Source organism: Cryptomeria japonica, chromosome 8 (genome assembly GCF_030272615.1).
Source record: "Cryptomeria japonica chromosome 8, Sugi_1.0, whole genome shotgun sequence".
NCBI lineage: Eukaryota > Viridiplantae > Streptophyta > Pinopsida > Cupressales > Cupressaceae > Cryptomeria > Cryptomeria japonica.
In genome coordinates this window covers 123,518,374-123,539,429 of record NC_081412.1, presented here as the reverse complement: position 1 = coordinate 123,539,429, position 21,056 = coordinate 123,518,374, and the positions used below count along the sequence as shown (strand labels likewise).

The window sequence follows — 21,056 nt, the reverse complement described above, 5'->3', positions numbered from 1 at the left end:
ATCTGCTATTCTGTATGTCCGTTCAGAAATGAGATTGTAGTTTTATATTCTATACTAAGAAAACAGTAAAATGTTACCGATGTTATTGGTAACAAATTAAAGAAATATAATATATATTAAAGACCTAACCTGTCTTTTCTGTGAATTACTCTTACATTAACTATATTGTTAGTTAAATGTTTTTTCAGGTGGGTGGAATTTTCAAAGAAAAGTGTTGCAAAGAGGGTTGCAAGCATGTTAAATGGGGAACAAATAGGTACTTTTAGTTGAAATGCAATGCCTTGCATGTATTCACATAGTTTTTTTTTTTCCGATCTGTGTTGTTATACCTGTAATAGTATTGTATAAGAGAAATAGGCTGGTAAAAATTTCAGTTGCTAAAGGTGGTAATGGAACTGGCAATCAATGTCATATCTCACTAGGCATGAACTTTTGAGAACACTTACAGTATTATTTGGAAATGTCATTTTTTTGTTTAGATCCATGTGTCTTCCTGACTCTCAACCATAAAAAAGTTTGGATCATGGAATTTTAGTGCTAAATGGTGCATAAACGGTTTGCTTGAAAATTGAAGATGACATTACAAGTGGGCATATTTCTTGTTTATCTGACAAAATTTTCAAGAAACATATGATAAGTGCTTCATATTGCTATTATATTACAATAAAAAATAGATAAGACATCTCATCAAATTATCAAGAAGCAAGAATCCTCTTCAGAGTAACATTACCTAACATCATATATAAGAGTGACATCTTTTCATGATGATTTTAAGCTCTGTGATCCTGTTTGTCCATCATTTTTTTGGGAGAATTTTGAAATATAAAGAACAAAAATCTGTAGCATTCATGCTATCCAAGTTCAAAGTGTTAGTTTTTAGTGATCAGATTAGCAGTATAGAACAGAAAATCAGAATGCAGAGTAAATCATACACATAACACACATGTACCCTGGGAAAACCTCCCTCTTGGAGGAAAAACCCAGCAACCAAAGATCTCAGATCTGATTAGATTAGGTATAGCAGCAGATTACAATACTGCCCTTCTAGGGCATACAAAGAACTTATCTGAATCACAGTTCAGGTCAGATTTGAACAATCGCCCAGATTGTTGATTGCAGATCATGTGAGGGAGTTCGCTTGCTCTAGAACAGATGTAGCACAGCCTGAAGTAAGTTCAATAGCGTTGGAGCAGGTTCAGCAGCCTTGGGGCAGGCTCGGCAGACCTAGGAGCAGTTTGGCAGACCTAGGAAGATGTTTGCCTAGCTAGAAGACAATTTCGCTGACTTCAGAGTGTAGTTCGCTGATCTTTTGGAGCAGAACAAATCGCATTAAGGCAGATGATATTCTCTTATATTGTATGACTTGTGACCTCAAGTCACTTCCTTTATATACATGCCTTTAACCCTTATGCCTAGGTCAGCTTTGGCGCCAAATTACAAATTCCCAAGTTACATTATAGGGTCAGACCCATTTATAACCACAAGTTACGTTCGCCATTATAGGGTCAGACCAATATCACAAGTTACATCGGTTAGGATCTGACCAATAACACTTCACAAGTTACATATTAATAGGTCCTGACCTATTGAATTTACAAGTTACACAATATCCCAAATAGGCCCATACACAATAAATTTTAAGGCTGAAGGCCACATTAAAATTTACCAAGTGAGGTCGGCCCAATCAAGGGATACCACCTAGCTACATTTTCAACACAAAGATCACATTTTTCACCACTGGATGAATGCACAAAGCATTTAAAAAAACAATGAAAGCAAAATAGCATATTAATGTAAAATTAAAATATTAGTTTGCAGAATGCATTTCTTGTGTATACAACACTAAAACTGGAGGGTACCATTGCCCTACAAAAGTGTTAATTTATACCTTGACAATGTTATAGTTCTGATTTTAAATGCCATAGGCAATCAGTTACTGGGCCTTGCAGGAGAAAAATAGAATGTCTCTGGATGTCCAGATCCTTGGACAATAGACCATTGATTGTTGGAGGAGAATGTTGAATGCCACGCCAATGTGGACTTTTAATTTGTTTATTTATCAGAAAATTTGAAATATGCCTAAAATTATGATGATTTTACTAGATGTTTTTTTGGCTATTGAAATACTTCACCTGATTTTTTTTTACTAAACACAAATATAATCATGAACCTGATGACCATGCTTTCAAGGGATTTACATCCACTCTTTGAACACATATTGCTTTTTTCTATATTAATATCTGGATCAGTTGAGAAAATGTTGATGCTTGTATTCAATGTATTGATGTTTCTGTCATGGATATGAGACTATGGGACTTGTCTTTGAGAACTCAAACCATTATCTCTATTCATCTTGCCCTTTCATAACTGGAGTCTTCTGAATAAAGGTTAGTCTTTGTGGTGATTATTGAGAGTTTTTACCTTGAGTTCTCTGTTAATATTCTCACACTGATGGCACTTTAGGTTGGCTACTTACTTGAGTCTTGAGTGATTTGTGGATGTAACTTAGTGGCAGAACCTAGTCATAAAGTCTAGTTGAGGCTTGATTGATTTAGAACAAACAAATCAATAAAGCCAATAAAAAAGACTTATTAACTGCTTGAGACTTGAGTGATTTATGGATGTATCTTATTCTCACCTACTTTGATTAGGAGTAGTTAGTTGTTAGACTAGGTTGATTGATCAGTTAAACTGAAACTGAGTGTCTCTCCAGTGAGTTGTAAGCTTAAATGTAACTTTGGTTGACACCTCATCTAGTCTCTCTTAGTTAGATTCTTAGTGCACTTGTCTATTTAAGTGTACATATTTTGTAGTTATCTAATTTTTTAAGTTTGGAACTAGTGCAGTGTATTCCTTGTACAGTTGCAGGTTTGAGAGTCCAATGATGTGTATTCGCTGATAATATTTTCAGCAATATGTTTTTCTAGCTTAGCATATTTAGAGATTATTCTTCTGAATGAAGTTTTTGAGTTTTTTTATCTGCCTACTTTTAGGATTAAATTTTCTTGTTGCAGAATCTGCTTACTGTGGTCTGAAAATTTAACATTGATATTAGAGCATGTAATCCAAAATCTTCTAGATTTGTGTATATAGTGAGCTGCTATCTGTGAGAGGGGGTTGTCACAGGAATTTTGAAATCTAGTTGTAGCAGCAGGGTCAAGGAGAACCACTTTAAATATTTTTACTTTTACACAAGATAAAATATCATAACAGCAGTAAAAGCATTTTTTCTTTTCTTTTGAAAACATAAAAATGTATTCAAATAAAAATACTTTAACAATACCTGTTAGAAAACATAATGAAGGAAATCTTTTTTAAAAAAATTTTCATTGCTTTGGAAATCATGGAACAAAATCATGGCATAAATAAAATTTACTAGATATATTTGCTAGGAAAATACTATATCTATCTTGCAAGCCTCGACTAGTCAATTGCAGGAGAGAGAGCATCATCCAGACGCTACACCTCCAACCACAAATCAATGGTCTCTTGCACTCCTTCCTACTGGAAGTGGTCCTACCTTTCATGAGGAGTATTGACAAGGGGACCCATGTGGTGCCATCTGAGTACTGGTGTCATGTGCCACATATCTCAATCTGACCATACTATTATAGACTATTTTCTAACTAAGTATGACCATTTTGGATGACCTATGTTTTGGCAACACTTGTGAACTGACTTGTCATATGTAATGACTAATATGACACTTTGGCCAAAGTTTTTATATTTTTTAAAAAGTCTCTGTTTACTCACCTCTTACTTGACTTTGAGATTATCCTCTTCCTAGGGTTTGGTAAGTAAAAAAATAGCAAGACCAAAAACATAAAAAGAACTTGCTTACACGAACACATATGGAAAGCTTTTTCCTACCTTGCACGAATTATAGAACCTATAAAGATGTAATATAATCCTTGACTAGATTCTACGACCCACTGGTCTTTCTTGAGTACCTAGTTCTTCAAATGACATTCCCTTGCCAATACTAAGAACATATTACATAGTCATAGTTTATTTACTCATATAGATACTTATGCATCTTAATATACCCATGTATTACAATAATACTTATAACCCTACCTTCAACTACCTATCGATTATACTCATACAAATATAAACTACATTTTCATTTCATGAACGGGGATTCATAAAGTATCGAATAAGAGAATCACAAGCATAGTATAGAAATTACACCGATTCCCATTTCTTTTTTTAAAACTATAATAAGCTTTCTCATCTTGAACATTATGTAAAAACACATCTTATCTCATGTTTTTAAGACATTACAAATACAAGAAAAGAAGCTATGTAACAAAAACTTAAAACATGCCTGAATGCTTTGGAGATCAATGAGGGAAAGAAGAACGTGAGGCTTGGAGTCTGTTGTGAGGTATTCACACATCACCCCATTGCAAATGGGGACCCCCACTTTTTCGCTTTCTAGGTTAGTCGTCTTAGCTTAGTTGTTAGTTGTTGTCAAGTCTTTGCTATTAACCTTTTGCATGTAGTTGCTCAAAAGCTGGTCAAATCTCTCTCTTTGAGATGAAGTGAGGTTCAACATTTCCTCGCCCCCCCAAAGCCTTCGACTTGCTTCTCCTAGCTCTGTCAGTGGATGCCCAAACTCGAGCGCACCCATTCCATTTCCTTCCATTTACACCTTCTCTCTCTCCATCCCATAGCCTTTGCATCTTCTCTACTTCCACTTCTTTCCACTTCCTCTACCTCCCTACCTTCACCTACATTTACACCTACATCCATTACCCTTCCATACCACATCCTTAACCTACCCCTACCACTACCTTTACCTTTACCTTTACCTCCATCACCCCTTCCATCTCATTCACCTCCCTACCTTCACCTATAACCTCACCTACCTAACCCTCTTCCCATCCTAGCATACTCACTCACTACCCTTTACCTACACTCACACCTACATCTTCTACCCTCCATCTCACACCCTTTAACCTTCTACTTCCCTTAGCCTACCCTTTCCCTTACTTACCACTTTACCTCCTACCCCTATCCTATCCTAACCCACCTTCTATTTCCTACCTTTTCCCTTAACTACCACCTTACCCCCTTACCCTTTTTATTACTCCTTATACCTCCCTTTCCATTTTACTCCCCATATATCTTAACTCCTTTCATCAATCCCTTTTACCTCCCACATCCTAAACCTCCTCACCCCACGTATTTCCTACCTTCATCATCCATACTCCTTATGTCTCCCTTTTCCCAAACATCCTCTCCTTCCCTTCCTCACGTGGCATCTCCCCTACCACTCTTCCCTTCCCCCACAACACTTCACATTTCTTTATCCATCCTTGCCACATCACATGCTGGGTCCCACACACTCCAAAATGGAGAATTAAATAGATTCGTCTTAAGGACTCTTGCTGGGACCCACTAACCGCTGGCTGAGAATGAAAAATGTTTTTTTTGTCTTTGATATTACATGGGCCCCACCAGAAATTTTGAATGAAAGAAAAGCTTTTTTAGGAATTTTAAAAGATAAAGTATCCACCTCATCAGTCCATGCAAGGTGTGGCAACAGAGATAAGGAGCTGGCCTCCAAATGAAGATATGTCACTTTAATGAAGATAGAGTAAAACAAACCCTTTAACATCCACTGTCTATATAAGAGGACATCCATCCTCATTCCAAGGCATTAATCAAAGCAATTGATACAATCTGCTCTGCAATCCAAAGACGGCGAATTGCAGCAGACAAAGAGGCAGAGCTACAAATTTGAGGATCAAAATTCAGACCAGAACTGATTTTAAGGACTAATTCCATCAGTAGATTGTTATTTCCCAGATTTGAATTGATCTTTGAAAGCACAATTAATGATGTATTAGGGGTGTGAAGGATTGTTTTATTTGCATGATTCTTGATTCATCATGTATCTTTCAGGTTTTGATAAGAGGACCGAAAGCTGATAAAGAGATGATTTCATTAGAGAGTTCAAAGACTACACTCCAAGCAAATCAAATTCAAGGAGGACTCACATATCAATATCCACATTTGGGAAAGGGACAATATCAAGATTTAATCACATGAAGAGGGCGGATCAGATCATTACTATGCACTTACAGAGCTGACTGCAGGAGATTCACCACCTTAAATAGAGTTGGAGTTTGATACAAAAGCAAAGGGAAGCTCATGGAATGATGAAGAAGAACGAGCAAGTGCATCATAGTTTACTAACAACAAATTTGCTTAGGACCTGTCCTGTGCTCCCCAATTGGAGCAATTTTCTTCAAGGAGCGAACTTCATGTGTTGGCATACATGAGCGAATTCTATGCTGAACTTCATGAACTCAAGCATATGAGCGAACTTCAGGAATCAACCTACATGAGTGAATTTTACAAATTGGAGGAGATGAGCGAATGCACCCAAGACAAGATACAAGGCAGCTAAATAGATGCATTTTCCTTGAAGCTAATTTGATGCCTAAGAGGGAATGATTTTGAATGATGATAGGCAAGAAAGAGCGAACTTCATGAATCCACGTGGATGAGTGAACTTCATGAACTCACCTAGGACAGCGTACTTCAAGATTCATGATACAACAGCGAACTTCGAACTTCACCTTCAAGCATATAAGAGCAAATTTCATGTGCAAGAGATCAAGAGCGATTTTGCAATATTGTTTATAAGAACATTGCTTTGAGCTGATTCAATGCTTGGGAAAAGTGATTTTGGAGTCAAAGTGATAATGAAAGGTGAGATTTAGGACTAACTTCATGCACAAGGCAAGTAGAGCGACTTCATGAGTTGAGCAAATGGAGCGACTTCATGAGTTGGGCAAATGGAGTGAACTTCATGTGATGGCTGATAGGAGCGAACTTCATGTCTTGAGCATGAAGAGCGTACTTCATCTTCAAACCTATGGGAGCGTACTTCATGTGCTAGTCAAGGAGAGTGAATTTCATAAGCCTGCTAAATGGAGTGAAATTTTTTTACTTCATGAATTCCTAAGTGGAAGCGAATTTCTTTCATATGCCCAAGGAAGATGTGCGAGTCTTTATCTTGAATAGATCCGATTTTGAGTTGAAAGCAAACTTCATGTGCTTGGAGATGAGAGCGAACTTCATGCGGTAGCTGATTGGAGCGAACTTCATGACCTGGAGATTTGGAGCGAACTTCATGAGTTGAAAGATTGGAGCAAACTTCATGACTTGGAGATTTGGAGCGAACTTCATGAGTTGGAAGATTGGAGTGAACTTCATGTGTTGGATATTTGGAGCGAACTTCATGACTTGGAGATTTGGAGCGAACTTCACGAGTTGAGAGAGACAAGTGAACTTAATAAGCAAGGTGATTGAAACAAACTTCATGTGCATACCATTTAGAGCGATCTTCATGTTTAAACCTACATGAGCAAATCTCAACTTCATGAATTAACATACATAAGCGAATTGAACTTCATAAACTCACCTACATGAGCGAACTTCATGATTAGAGGGAGATGAGCGAATTTTCCTGAAGAGCTTTGTTTGAGTGTATGTATAAGTGTAAGGATTAAATCAATGAAACAACAAAAGGATTGAAGGGAAGTTCATTTGAAATTCATTTCATCTCCAAAACCTCAAGATCTTCATGTCGAACTTCACAAAATGGAGGAGATGAGTGAGCTTCAGGAATTGAGCTACATCAGCGAACTTAAAAAATGAAAACACGAGAGAATTTTACAAATCGAGCTTCAAGAGCGAATTTTAAGAGATGAAAAAAGAAGTAAGGAGATCACACAAGAAGCATTCACTTATACAAAGACTTGATCTACAACATCAACGACATGAAGGGAGTCACAAGAGAAGAAATTTTCGAAGGAGAGAGACAATGGTGACATTAGAAGTTCATCAATACTTCAAAACCAAGATCTATACCTTACACTTTCATGATTGAAGCATTCAAGAATATACTTTCAGAAGAGTTAATCAAAGTTTGAAGATTATCATCATCATCATCACTGAAGCTGGATAATGTTGAAGTATCAAGAAATATGCCTTCATGATGATCTATCAAGCCTACAAAGTGCAAGTTAAAGGTGGAATCCTAGTCATCATCCCAGTCACTACCTCCACCAATCAAAGAAGTTCCACATTAGCACGTCCTGATTCAACGTGCCGACTCACCCGAGATGGCACAAACTTCGAGGCACCTACCCTTGTTATCCATTGGTCATGCCAAAGTGTTGTAATCATTTCATTGGCTAGAATTAAGTTTGTTGTAACAAACCCTACTTAGGGTATCCATTGTAAAATCTCGGCCATCGATCTCGAATTGATCGGAGCCATTGAATTGTAATGAGCTCTCATTAGAAAGCTTAGGCTCCTCATTTTGTAAAGGCTAATAGTGCTAGAATAGTGATAATTAGCAAATAGATAGCTCTAGAAGAATAGCAATTAGAATAGAAGTTAGATTAGGAGAAGGCAAAGATTGTTGCCAAACGTTGTTGTAAAGAACAATTGATTTCATTGAAGTTATGGTGAATTCAGTTTGTTGCTTCAACAACTTGCATAGTCTTTACTTCTCAATTTACTTTCATGTTGATTAGATTGAATTGAAGAATTTGTTGAATGCATTTGTGTAGAATTCGTTGTAGTCCATACCACTAGCCTCTTGCTGATTGTAAGTGTGCCTTGCGTGGTCAACTGGAGTGATATGAGCTTAAATTCAAATTGTTATGCGTCCATTGTTTATGCGTTAACTTGAATGGTGAGCAATGTTTGATGATAATGATTTGAACATCTTTGAAACGTCCTTAGAAGATTGCACCGAGCTTGTGTCAAATTGTTCAACTTGATGGTGAGACCTCGCTCGGTAGTATTCCATCTAATCATTTATCCATCTTCTTACATTCTAGGCCTCATAATAGACTATCACAACCCTTCACCTTTTGCCATTTTTTCAATAATGAGTTAGTTTAGGATCAAAAACATCACAAGATCACAACATCAGATGATCTAAGTTCCAGCGATTCAAGCATCCAACAATTCAACGTAAGTCCCCTTGTGATACCAACAATCACATCAACCAACTATGCTTATCCACACGTAGTGACCCTACATTCATGAACCTTGGAGTTTTCTCAAGTGATCCTTAAGCTAATCTTCAGCATTTGAGAGATTTTATTCAAGAGAGGATAAGATACTTTTGGGTATTTTATTCTGTGTTTGCATGTGCCCAAAAACACTTCAAGAGAGTCCTCCTTCGAAATCTCCTCCTCTAGCTTATCCTTGCCTTAATCCACAATATAAACACGAAGAAAATTCTTTCCTAATTTTACTTCTAAAGGAAAAAGGGAAATCTTCTCCCTCCCAAGACTTCTTAAGAACAAAATAATTCTTTCGCAAATGCACACTGATAAAATTTCTCCAAATGTCCCCTTAAAAGCCCAAGGCTATTCTATTTATAGCCTATCATGTGAGGATAATTCTCCATTCAAAACTATCTTTTGCCTCCAAAACTAAGGGTGATTTTATTCTCATAACCAACTGATAACCATAAGTTGGTTATCTCATTTAAGGACATAAACAAAATATTTAAAAAGATTCCCTCCAATAAATTCAAAGTTGTTAGAAATTAAATTAATATAGTTTTCTTCCCATTTATCTTGCCAAAATAGTTGGCATTAAAAATTAGGATATCCCTTGAAAGTTCAAATTTGTTAACAAAACAAAATAATGTTTTCCCATTACTAATGAATGACATTTAAAAAATTACATACAATCCCCAAGTATTCCTTATCCAATTATTTAATGCCTTTGACAAAGTGGTTTGACCAATGCAAAGACCACATGCTCCAATTAATGGGGTAGCTAAGAAAAAGTTTAAAAAAAAAAACCCAAACTCCTTAAGAGATGGTTGTGCATAAAATTAAAACCTACTATCATGAGAGTAGGGTGCGCCCCACTCTCTACAACTGCCATCACATGGAAAATCATACTTGCCAACTTTATCCCTCACCACTACGTGGTCAAGCGTAACTGTTATTACACCACTACGTGGTGTTTGACCAAATCTTCCTTTATTACCCACTATGTGGTATGTTGCCATGGCTATAAAAAGCTTTAATTTTTGCTGATTAATGTGGCTTTCAATTGCCACAATAGTCTTCATAAAGTCACCCCTTTTTTTAGCCTTTATGAAAGGCACAAACCACTAACTAATATTGCTTCATTAAAGGTAGAGATTTGATCCATTTCGCCACTATGTGGTGATTAAATATGCATTTTTAAATTCAAATCAGAATTAAATAAACTTTATATATTACCATTCATGTTAAGTTAACTTTTTTCTATATACTAGTAAAATATGATAATTAATAAAGCTTTGGATTTTCTTTATATATATAAAAATAACTTTGATAAGAAAAATAGTAATTTATCTTATTCAATACTTATTCATAATTACATAAAAATATATAAATATGCATTCATACATATGCGTATTCTTACGTATCTATGTATGTATTATGTCTATATATATTTGTTCGAAAAGAACTACACATTCATAAATACATATACAGATAACTATAGTTGTATTTATTTTACACATGTACATAGACATATTCGCTCTTATAATAGATGACCAGTCGACGAAATGATCTAAACTACAATGACGATCTCAAGTCTACACACTTTGACTCGACATTGGACCGACATTAAGGTTTTATGATGACTTAAACCAAATCAAGGCTAAAGACCCAAACCTATAGACCAAAGTACTTGCTCGAACTCACTAGCAATTAAGTGCACCAATGACTCGAGATGGCATCCACACAATTCCCACTCGTCTATATTCCTCTCCCAGATGATACTCTCTCTTGTTCTTTTGGTGATGCAGGCTTGACGACCTCTTCTCTTGAATGGAATTGGGTCAATTCAAACACATGATTAGACCATATTCAATTAAAGGTTAGATAAGTAAAATTCATCATGCATAATCAAATATACATTCAATAAGCATTTCAAAACTATGTCATTGCAACTTCAAGATCGTAATAGAATTAAATTGACATCTCATCTTGTTGTTAACAAACATATGTTCACACTAATAGAAATTTACTAACCATTTACTATGTTAGTTAATAAGTAAAGTTCCAGAATTGGAATGAAATACTATTTAAAATTTGGGGATGTGATATTAGTCAAATGGGTCAAAGGACTCAAATCCAAGAAAATTGTCATAAAACATTGTATTATAAAGCATGTAAGGCTGTGGTGTTGTAAGGAGAATGTCTGAGGTGATCTGGAGCATCTCGGAAGGTCTCCAAACAAGGTGCAGGTTGTAATATTTGCTGAAAAACTTAAAATGATGTTTTGGCTGCTTTCTACAAGTAGCAAAAACCTCATCGACTACACTTACAGTGAAAGCACAAATGCTGCAATGAAAACACAAATAATGTGGTGAAAATGTTTTCACCTGTCTGGCAGAAGTGGCAATTTCATGATTGAGCATACAAAGAGTTGAATATCAAGGGTTTTGTCAATTGAGTTCACTTTTCAGATGTTCCTTCTATTTTATTCCCATGGAAGGATAGAGGAATATGTTATAATGCTTGTACAGATGTGGAAAGGGTTGGCTCTCAAGGATTTTTTTCATTTCTGTGTTCATTTCATGGATTGAAAAGATAGATAAGGTTTAGAGATACATTGTAGGTGTGGAGGAATGTTTGTGAAAAGTTTCATGACTCCAATTGGCATATAAAGTGCTGTAACATTTTTAGATTTAATGTGATAGTGAAATGAATGTTTAGCTCACTCTTGCTAGAGTTTTCACCCTTTAAGGGTTTTCCTAGAGTAATTTGTTTTTTGGTAGCTCTTGTTTTTGTGTTCTTTTCAAATTTCTCTCTCTATTTTCATGTTTCATGTTTGCATTAGGTATAAATATACTTGACTGTAAATGACATCAGTTGGAGGTGTTAGATAATGATTAAGAAGGTTTTGGTAGAGTTCATAAGGAGTAATATGTAAGTAGCGATCGCTAGGAGACTATTTCCAGTGATTTATGGATCAAGTTGTACTAGAGTAGTATTGTGAACATCCTAGGAGTATATGACAGGTTATGTACTCCACTAGATGGAGTGGAAGTGATAACTTGGTCCCTTGAGAACCATAAGTTGGCACAGCAGAGTGGACTAGAACAGCTAGGTTGATGACTAGGGAAGAAGATGATGGCGTGGTTCAAGAAGTTGGGAGACTTTGTTGCAAGAAATTCCAGCGTAGAAGAGAAGGTCGATAGATTGCAGAGCATGCTTTTAATGACTTAGAACCTTGGTACCTTCCAACCCCATGAAGAAGAAAAAGGAGCTGGAGAAAGCTGACAAACCTGAATTAGATATGTTGTTTTCAAGTAATCGTTCACATCATGATGCTATAAGTTTTTAATAACTAAGACATGTTGGGATTTGGATAATGGGAATGGCTTGATATCTTTTTATTTTTGGTCATCCAGGTTACTCTATTTTAGCATAAAACTAGTTAAAAACAAAATAATATATAAATGATTTGTAATGATGAAACTTCCTGTGGCATATCCATAGAGCTTAAAGATTAGATCTTATCAGAGCAGATTTTCCTTGTGCCTATAGGGGCTCCTAACATATTTTAAATTTGTGTTTATTGCCTTATTATATCATCACTTTTTATGATTGGCAAGAAAGATGGATGGATGGCATTTGTTCTGCAGTGTGTCTGTAGAATGTGGAAAATGTAGGAGGCAGTCTATAGAAGGTTGCATAACGAAGGAATCAGAAAAAAGGTCACTGGCGATGAACTTGTCATACTGATTTGATCCCTATCAAACTTGTTCTACAAGACTGTTTATTTGGATAGTCACACCAGGAAGAAATATTTTGCATTTTTGAACAGTGGTAGGAAAACATAGGGTATGGTTAGGAGATGTCAACCTCAAACTTCTGCTTTGCATCTTCAAGAATGAGTGAAAGTGCTTTGTCTATACTTCCCTAAAAAAGTACTTCATCTATACTTGTGAAAGTGCTTTATCTGTTCTTTGGAATTTTATTAATTACAGAACAACATTTTTTATTGGAGCAGATATCAAATTCATTGACAAGAGTAGGAGTATTCAGGTATTATCATGTAAACTCTTTCATTTATGATCAACATTTAATCATATTGTTTTAGGTCATTTATTTTTGCTCAATCTTGGGTGCCTACTCTTTTTGACGTTGTTGGAGTTTATATTAATGATCTTGAGTACTTTCTAATGGAGTCTATACATGTAGATAATTACTAGATCACAATTTGTCAGCAGTGCATCTCAAGTTAGTCAAAATGATCATAATGATAGAAGTCACCATAGATCCATACATTTAAATGCCCATCCATTATATATGCCATAATATAAAGATATTTTATATCCAAATATTCTGCAAGTATCACAAAATCATGGAACAGGCAATGAGCTGGGATTATATCTGCTTCTTAATTCTTCAGCTGCCTTTCATTGAGCAATGACTTAAGACATTTTTGCTTCTTCAACACTTTTGGAATCCTCTTGGTCAATAAAGATGCTCAGTGGTACCATCCAATCTTTATTGAATCTCTTGACTTCCCTACTCATTCACCCATGGTGCCACTTCCAGATTAAAATCCCATCATGTGGGTAGCATACTGATCCATAAAGTACTACAAGTTGCCAATAGCTTCCCTACGTATATTGAAGTTAGTTTGTTTATCTTGATGGAGTGGATGAAGTGATAAGTGGGACAGTTTTTCTTAAGTGCTGACAAAATAGCAACTTGAGAGAGCAGGAGAATGAGATTGTAGAAGTTTGTAGCTTTATTCTCACACATACTCCCTACCAACTAGGTTATGCTGTGCCATCATATGTCTCTCTCCCATGGATAACATTAATCTCCTTAATGATACATAGATCTTAAAAGACTGAAAGTCTGAATTTACCAGTTCGTTAAGCAAAGCAGCTCAGGAAGTTGATTGGGTTTTTCAATACAGAACTCTGGAGTGATTTGTGGCTGCCTGTGGGCTGAAATTCCCAATTTCGAAATTTACTTGGCAAAAAGTTTGCCAGGATTTTTGGAAGCAGCTATGACCCATGAGTGACCCCAAAGAAGAAATCCTGCAATTAAACTGATATTTGCTCTATTCTCATTGGAGGTAGATGTTCCTTGTGTTAGTACATACAGAAACAACTTTCTTAGAGCTCAGACATTGGGGATATCCAAGGAGACCAAAAGTGCAATCCCCTTCAGAGGCAAATTTAGCTATGTTCCACCAAGCTTCTGGGATGAGGGGACACGTTTTTGGGATGGGATTCTTTGAGGCCGTTTTTGGGGGCAGCAGGGGACGGCAAAGGATATATATATAATTTCTTATTGAAATTGTAAAGCATTCATCATGTTGACATATACATTAAAGAATCCTTAAAACATAACAATAGAGTATACATGAGAGTCGAACAAATTAATATTTAATTGCTTCCATAATTCATGTCAATGTGCATATGATATAAAATTGAAAAATAGTAATACTGCATATACCAAAATGCCCAAAGGCTACAAGTTTGCACTACAAATGTCATAATGACATAGGCACAAATGTCAAAGACTCAAAAGCTGTAAAACATAATGATGGAAAGTATGATGCTTGCCTCTAATCGATGCTGGTTTTTCCAACAGCACCTTCAAACCCTGCTGCTCTTTCTAACCTGGTTGCAATTTCTTTTTAATGTAAAAATAAAGTCAAATGCTACTCATGGAGTGTTATGTTTAGTCATGTTAGGGTTAGAGGAGCGTGGGGGCCACAAACATCATTTAATTTTGTTTTTAAAGCTTGGTGTTTTTCTATATTTTTTGAGCACTAGAAAAAAGGAGACGGCTGGCCATCCTTGGGACGTTTGGGGATGTCTGATGTGTCTTGGGGATGGCTAGCCATCTCCACCGCAGTTCTGGGATATTCCCATCGATCGGGGACATTTTGCTTGCAATTTGTTTTTTTGGGGATGCCTTGGAAACATCCCCAAGCTGTCCACCATCTCCGGGACATCCTCAGAGCAGGGACAGGGGCTGAATTCCCGGGAACATGTCCCCATGTACCTTTGAAATTTAGTTGCCAGAGTCTTTCAAAAACTGGCTGGTAACTCTAGCAGTAGTGATTAAATGTTTCCCTCTATTAAAGTTGAGGTGACATGATTAAAATTATCATCAAGAGACAAAACTACATCTTCCTTATGTTTTTTCACTAAAGAAGTTCACACAACTTGCATTTTTTAATTAAATTAAATACACATGAAACTGATTGCATGTCATTATGGACTCTTGTCAATGACAATAGTATTGTCCATAAATTGTCATATTGACATTATATGGTGTCCATTTCTCATGTAAACACGCTTCTAAATTTATTTTATTCAGGATTTTTAGTTCTTTCAACAATTGTAAAATGAACAATGCAGTGTAACATTTTTATCCATTTTGTTTGAAAAATATTTTTTTCATTGTGGCTTTGTTCAAAACTATTCAGTTACTTTGAAGTAATGTAAAATTTAGGTCTATTTCTATTTGCATTATTTGAGCATTTGCTTTTTGCAGGAGGTAAAAGGCGATCATCGCATTATTATGATCTTTGGAATATCAAGTACCTTCACAAATTTAAATGGGACAATCTTACTGAAGAAATTGGTATGCAATTTGCAACTTTACTAATTGCCAACATTTTATTTTATAAACTGAAATTGGCTTAGTGGAGAGTGTAGATCTTCTATGAAATTATCATTCTTATATTTTTCTTATTTATCATTGAATTTGTGATATCATATGGTTATATTTATTGGATTGTAAAAGCTTGATCTGCAAGATATCTTAAGTGCAGTGTCTTTTTGTGCAAAGACAAAACACAGATGATATACAGGAATTTTTGATATCTGGAATAAAATATACTTTTTTTTTCACAGCATACAAGAATGCAGTCCATGAGCAAAAATTGACTATGGAATTAGCTGCTGCCAAGAAGGAACGAGACTTTTATCTTGATAAAGTTGAACAATCACGGGCTATTAGCTCTTTTGAAGAGCGCTTGAAGAAGGTATCAATTTTCCCATCTTCATATAGGATTTTGCAGTATCCATTGCCCCTGCTTTTCCTTTTGCAACTCTTTGAGTTTCTATTCAAGTTGAAGTTGAAGCAATTCTTCTGTATAGTGTATGGTTTAAAGAATTTTATTTCATTTGTTCTATGATATACTTCTTGTTAGATAACCCTAAAGCATCATGTTCTACTCATTCAAGCGTAGGACAGAAACAGAATTACAAAATCAGATTACAGGGGATGCCCTGTTCTTTCCCATGTTGTTATTCCATATTCCGTTAATTTATGAGATCTCCTAATTCAGCAAACAATAATCTTCCTCTTGACTTATGGTTTAATCACAATGTGTTGTCAGTTGTCACATGATATACCATACCTTGTTAATGCATAATAACCTTGTTCCACCAAGTTTCCTGGATGGAAATGGCAGGAAACAGGGGGATATGTCTTGAGATGGCTGGGAGCGGGAGATAATTTCTTAGGGGATGGCAGGGGACAGAATTAAAAAAAGGTAAAATTCAAAAATATAGAAAATATCAAATATTCATTTAAATTAACAAAATTTCAATGTCTAATCATTTGAGGTTTCATTACCAATGCGCATGTGAAACAAAATGATAAGGCTGAGGCTACAACTATTATGTAGGGATTGATCCTCAGTTATGTCTTGATGTGAGAATTATTTTGTATGTTGAGGGATCTCCCTAGTTTACCATCATTCATGTGATTATGAAACAGACATTTGATAAATACTTTTGGATAAACACAAATGAGTAAAATAAGATAGAGTATTTTAATGCTCCTGCATGGGTTGCATTCCATTCAGCAATATAGTACTTGAGCAGTGCATGCTCTGGTGCCATGGTTTTAATTTTGTGAGATTTCTTTTGAAGACAGCCTGGGTTAGTATTTTTTCACTCAAATCTGGTTATTCTTTCACAATGAGGCTACGGGGTAAGCCATTGGGTTAGTTGGATGCCAAACATGTGTCAGTCATGGTAAGTTTGACATGGGTTTGAAAGGGGCTATAAACATGGACACCCCTATTGTTCCAACAATTCATGGGAGATATGAAATTAGACAATAAATATGCATCAAATTGCATACAAATCTGCAGATTGGATATTTTTCATTTTGTTCAAGATTCTGTAATTTTTTTTTTACTTCTACACGGGGGGATGGCAAGTCATTCTGCGGACATTTTTGAGGCATTACCACTTCACTAGAACATCCTTGGTATTGGGATACTTGGAAAAGGGCAGGGGATGCATCTTGGGCTTTCCTTGATAATAACATAGAAATTGAATACTGTTTTCTTTTAAGTAAATAATTTCTCCACGAAGAAGATGATTATTATTGAGGAAATAAAAAGAACATTTGTCGACTGGTTGAGGTCCCGTTTGGCCATCTGTAAAACCATCTGCAAGATTTGTTTTAGATGTGATTTTCTATGGGCCATCTTTCTTGGTCAACTATGCGAACCATGGTTAAGCTTTTTGTCCTATTCAACATGTGAAGCTAGATAAAGGAACCATAATACATTTTATCCATCTCACTTTCACATTCATCATTTGTGTTTGAACCCAACTTGCATTGTGAAGAAGTCACTTTTGGTTGGTCTTTGCTTCATTAAGACACTGATGTGCATTTATTACACTTCAAAGCAGTGTTGCACGGGGACATGTCCCCCTGCAAATTGAGCCATTTCGGAGACGGGGGGATGCCTGGGGAACGTCCCTCCATCGCCACTCCGCTGCCACCACATTGTGCGCTGCGTCTCCGAGATGTTTCCTGCAAAATTGGGACGTTTTAGGATGTTTCTTCTGGGGAAATGCGTATAGGGGATGCTGGGAAGTCCTTGTGACTCCCAACTGTCCCTTGACAAGCCAGGAGGTGTGATGATGTCTTCCGCGCCAAGGAATTTTCAACGTTTTTTTTTAAAACAAAAACTAGAAGTAAAATTTTACATGCCCAGCCCTAACCCTAATTCGATCCAGCCCCCTAGACACTCAATGACAAGTTATAAAATACACATTTGACCACATTTTCAAACACAACAAAAGCAAAACTGAGCGCTGGTAGTAGTGGTTGCAGTTTGAAACCAAGCCTGAAGGTGGAAGTTGAAGCAAGTGGCCAAGCTTGAAGGAGACATAAGAGTCGAGCAAGGCAAGAGGAGTATGAATCTGCAATTTTATTCTTGCAAAAGTAAGAGGGCAGCAGAGCAAGGTTAAAGGTAGGCCAAATTTCAAATTCATTCTCTATATCTATATTTCATGTTTTGATTTCCATTCTCGTAACCCTGTTGTTCATTTCAATTTAGGGGTGTGTTTGGATTTTTTGATTTTCATTTCCAAATTCCTATTGTTTACATTGTTTCAAACTTCTAATTTTTAAATTTATTATTTTTAGCTGCAGCAATGAGCATGTTCATTTTTTTATATTTTGGTTTTCTATGTTCATTGAAATTTAATTTAATTTTATCAATGTTCAACTTCATTTTTTCTGATTTTTTGCAGCATCGTTATCACAACGAGCTCTTACAGCATGAGTGAAGATGAGGATCAAGAGGTTGAAGTAGAAGTTCATAGTGAAAATGAATCATTTGATGAACCTAGCACATAAGGAGTGGGGGGTCAGGCTAATAGTCAAACTGAAGCGAGTTTTGTTGAGAGTGGAAATTTCAGCTGCCCTTCCTAAATCCTCAAAATATGGGCCAAGGGCCCCTTTGATCGAAAATCACCTTTAAAACAATTTGCATCTAAGGTACCAACAAAACCTGGGACAGCTGGGGGCACTAGAAAGTGGAAGTGCCACATGTGAAATGTTGAATGTTTTGGCAGCATTACTAGAACTAATGCTCACTAACTTCTTGTTCGAGGCAAAGGTGTAGAAGTATGCCAAAAGGTGGAAACAGAACTTGAAGTACATGACTGAAATATGAAAATTTTGGGGTTGTAATGAAGACGAAACACCTTCATTTAGTTTCACATAGGCGTAGGGGTGGTCAAATTTCTACAGTTTCTACTTATACTTTCCAAATTCAAAGGCCACTAATTCCATCCAGATTAGGGGCAACATAGTCTAGGGAAAAATAGATATATTTAATGTGCAAGCAAAGGATGAGGCAAATGATGCCATTGGCAAATTCTTCTTTGTCATTGGCATTCCATTCCATGTGTCCCACTCTCCTTATTATAAGGAAGTTGTGGCAAATATAATAAGGGCAAGACCATCATATGTGCCACTTGGTGAGACTAAATTGAGGACAACAATCTTGGATCAAAAACTATTCCAAAATTAATATTTTGATGGAGAAGATGAAGAGAACCTAGGTCATAAGTTGTTGCAACATAATCATGGATGGGTGATGGACATTAGGCATCGTCCAACCATCAATATCATGGTTACATCTACAGCCGACCCTTATTTCCTTAGGGCTATTGATTGTTCAGGGCATAGCAAGGATGTTTATTTTTAGTTCTAGATTCTCAAGGATGCTTATTTTTAGTTCCAGATTCTCAAGGATGCTATAGAGGAGGTTGGGCTACAAAATGTGGTGTAGGTAGTGACAGATGCAGCCCATGTGTGCAGAGCAATAGGGAAGTTGATTGAGGCAGCCTATAGACATATTTGGTGGACTCCTTGTTTTGTGCATGCCATGAATAATGCACTCAAGGACATGGGTAAAATCAGCTGGCTCAAAACAATCGTTAGTGATGCTAGAGATGTGCAGATGTTTATCTGCAACCACCACACTTCACATGCACTCTTTAGGTTCTTCTCCAACAAGGAATTTCTAAAACCTGTAAAGACTCGGTATGCATCATACTTTGTTCTCTTGGAGAGGATGCTTGAGTTGCAAGAGGCATTTCAACTAATGGTTATGATAGTGCGGAATGAAACAGGTGGTCTGAGTCAAAGACACAGTAGGGATTGAGGTGGTGAAGACTGATGACTTTTGGGCTGATGCCAAATAGATTATCTCCATCTTTGCTCTAGTCTTCACAGTTATTAGATGTGGGGAATTCTAATGCACCTTCCTTTAGAGAGGTGTATGAGTGCATTGATTCTATGCTTGGTCAAATGATGGCTATTGTGTGAGAGGAACCTACATTGCAATTCTACATTGAGCATATTCAGTCGATCATTCATTGTAGATGGGAGAAGTTCAACTCTCCCTTGCACATGGCTGCCTCTGCATTGAACCCGAAGTGATACATGCAAAGGCCCGACAAACTTACACCTATAGAGGAGGCCGAGGTTAAGGAAGGATTCGTGAAGGCAATTGACAAAATGTATGTTCTTACATAGGCTAGCCAGATTCGTACTGAGTGGACAAAATTTGCCACTCTTTGGGGATATTCAGAGGCAGCCAAGATAGATCTATAGATTATGTCATGGGAGGACCCCAAGTTGTAGTGGACTATGCATGGTTCTAGATCTTGGACAACTACTCTAGCCATTCATGTGCTGTCCCAGGTTTCCAGTTCTTTTGTTGCTGAGAGGAATTGATCTACTAACAGCTTCATCCACTCCGTTAAGAGGAACATGCTTACTTCTAGGAGGGCAAAGAAGCATGAGGTGGTACATAGTGTTAAAGCATTTTAACAACTAGCTATGCTTAAGTTCACTTAGTTGTGCTTTTATGCTTCTAGTTGGAATTGATCTACTTACTGCTTCATCCACTCCGTTAAGAGGAACATGCTTACTTCTAGGAGGGCAAAGAAGCATGAGGTGTTACATAGTGTTAAAGCATTTTAACAACTAGTTATGCCTAAGTTCACGTAGTTGTGCTTTTATGCTTCTAGTGCTTTATTTTTGCATCTATTTTAGCTAGAGTTGAGTGTTTTTGGCTCCTCATGCTTGCATTTTAGTTCTAAATTTTTTTAGTGCATCCTTGTGCTCTCTATATAAGCACATCATTATGTATTATAATTTAATCCTGTAATCTTTGTTTTTGAGGAATATGGCATATTTTTTTGG

At 36.5% G+C, this 21,056-nt stretch overlaps 1 protein-coding gene across 1 annotated transcript in view; it reads left to right on the top strand.

Annotated features, from left to right (window-relative positions):
- LOC131041639 (pre-rRNA-processing protein ESF2) overlaps positions 1-21,056 on the top strand; it is a 33,340-nt gene that overhangs the window by 4,735 nt on the left and 7,549 nt on the right. The window contains exons 3-5 of the mRNA XM_057974792.2: positions 189-256; positions 15,579-15,668; positions 15,941-16,071. Coding sequence (XP_057830775.1) covers positions 189-256; positions 15,579-15,668; positions 15,941-16,071 — 289 coding nt within the window. The remainder of the gene's footprint in view (positions 1-188; positions 257-15,578; positions 15,669-15,940; positions 16,072-21,056) is intronic.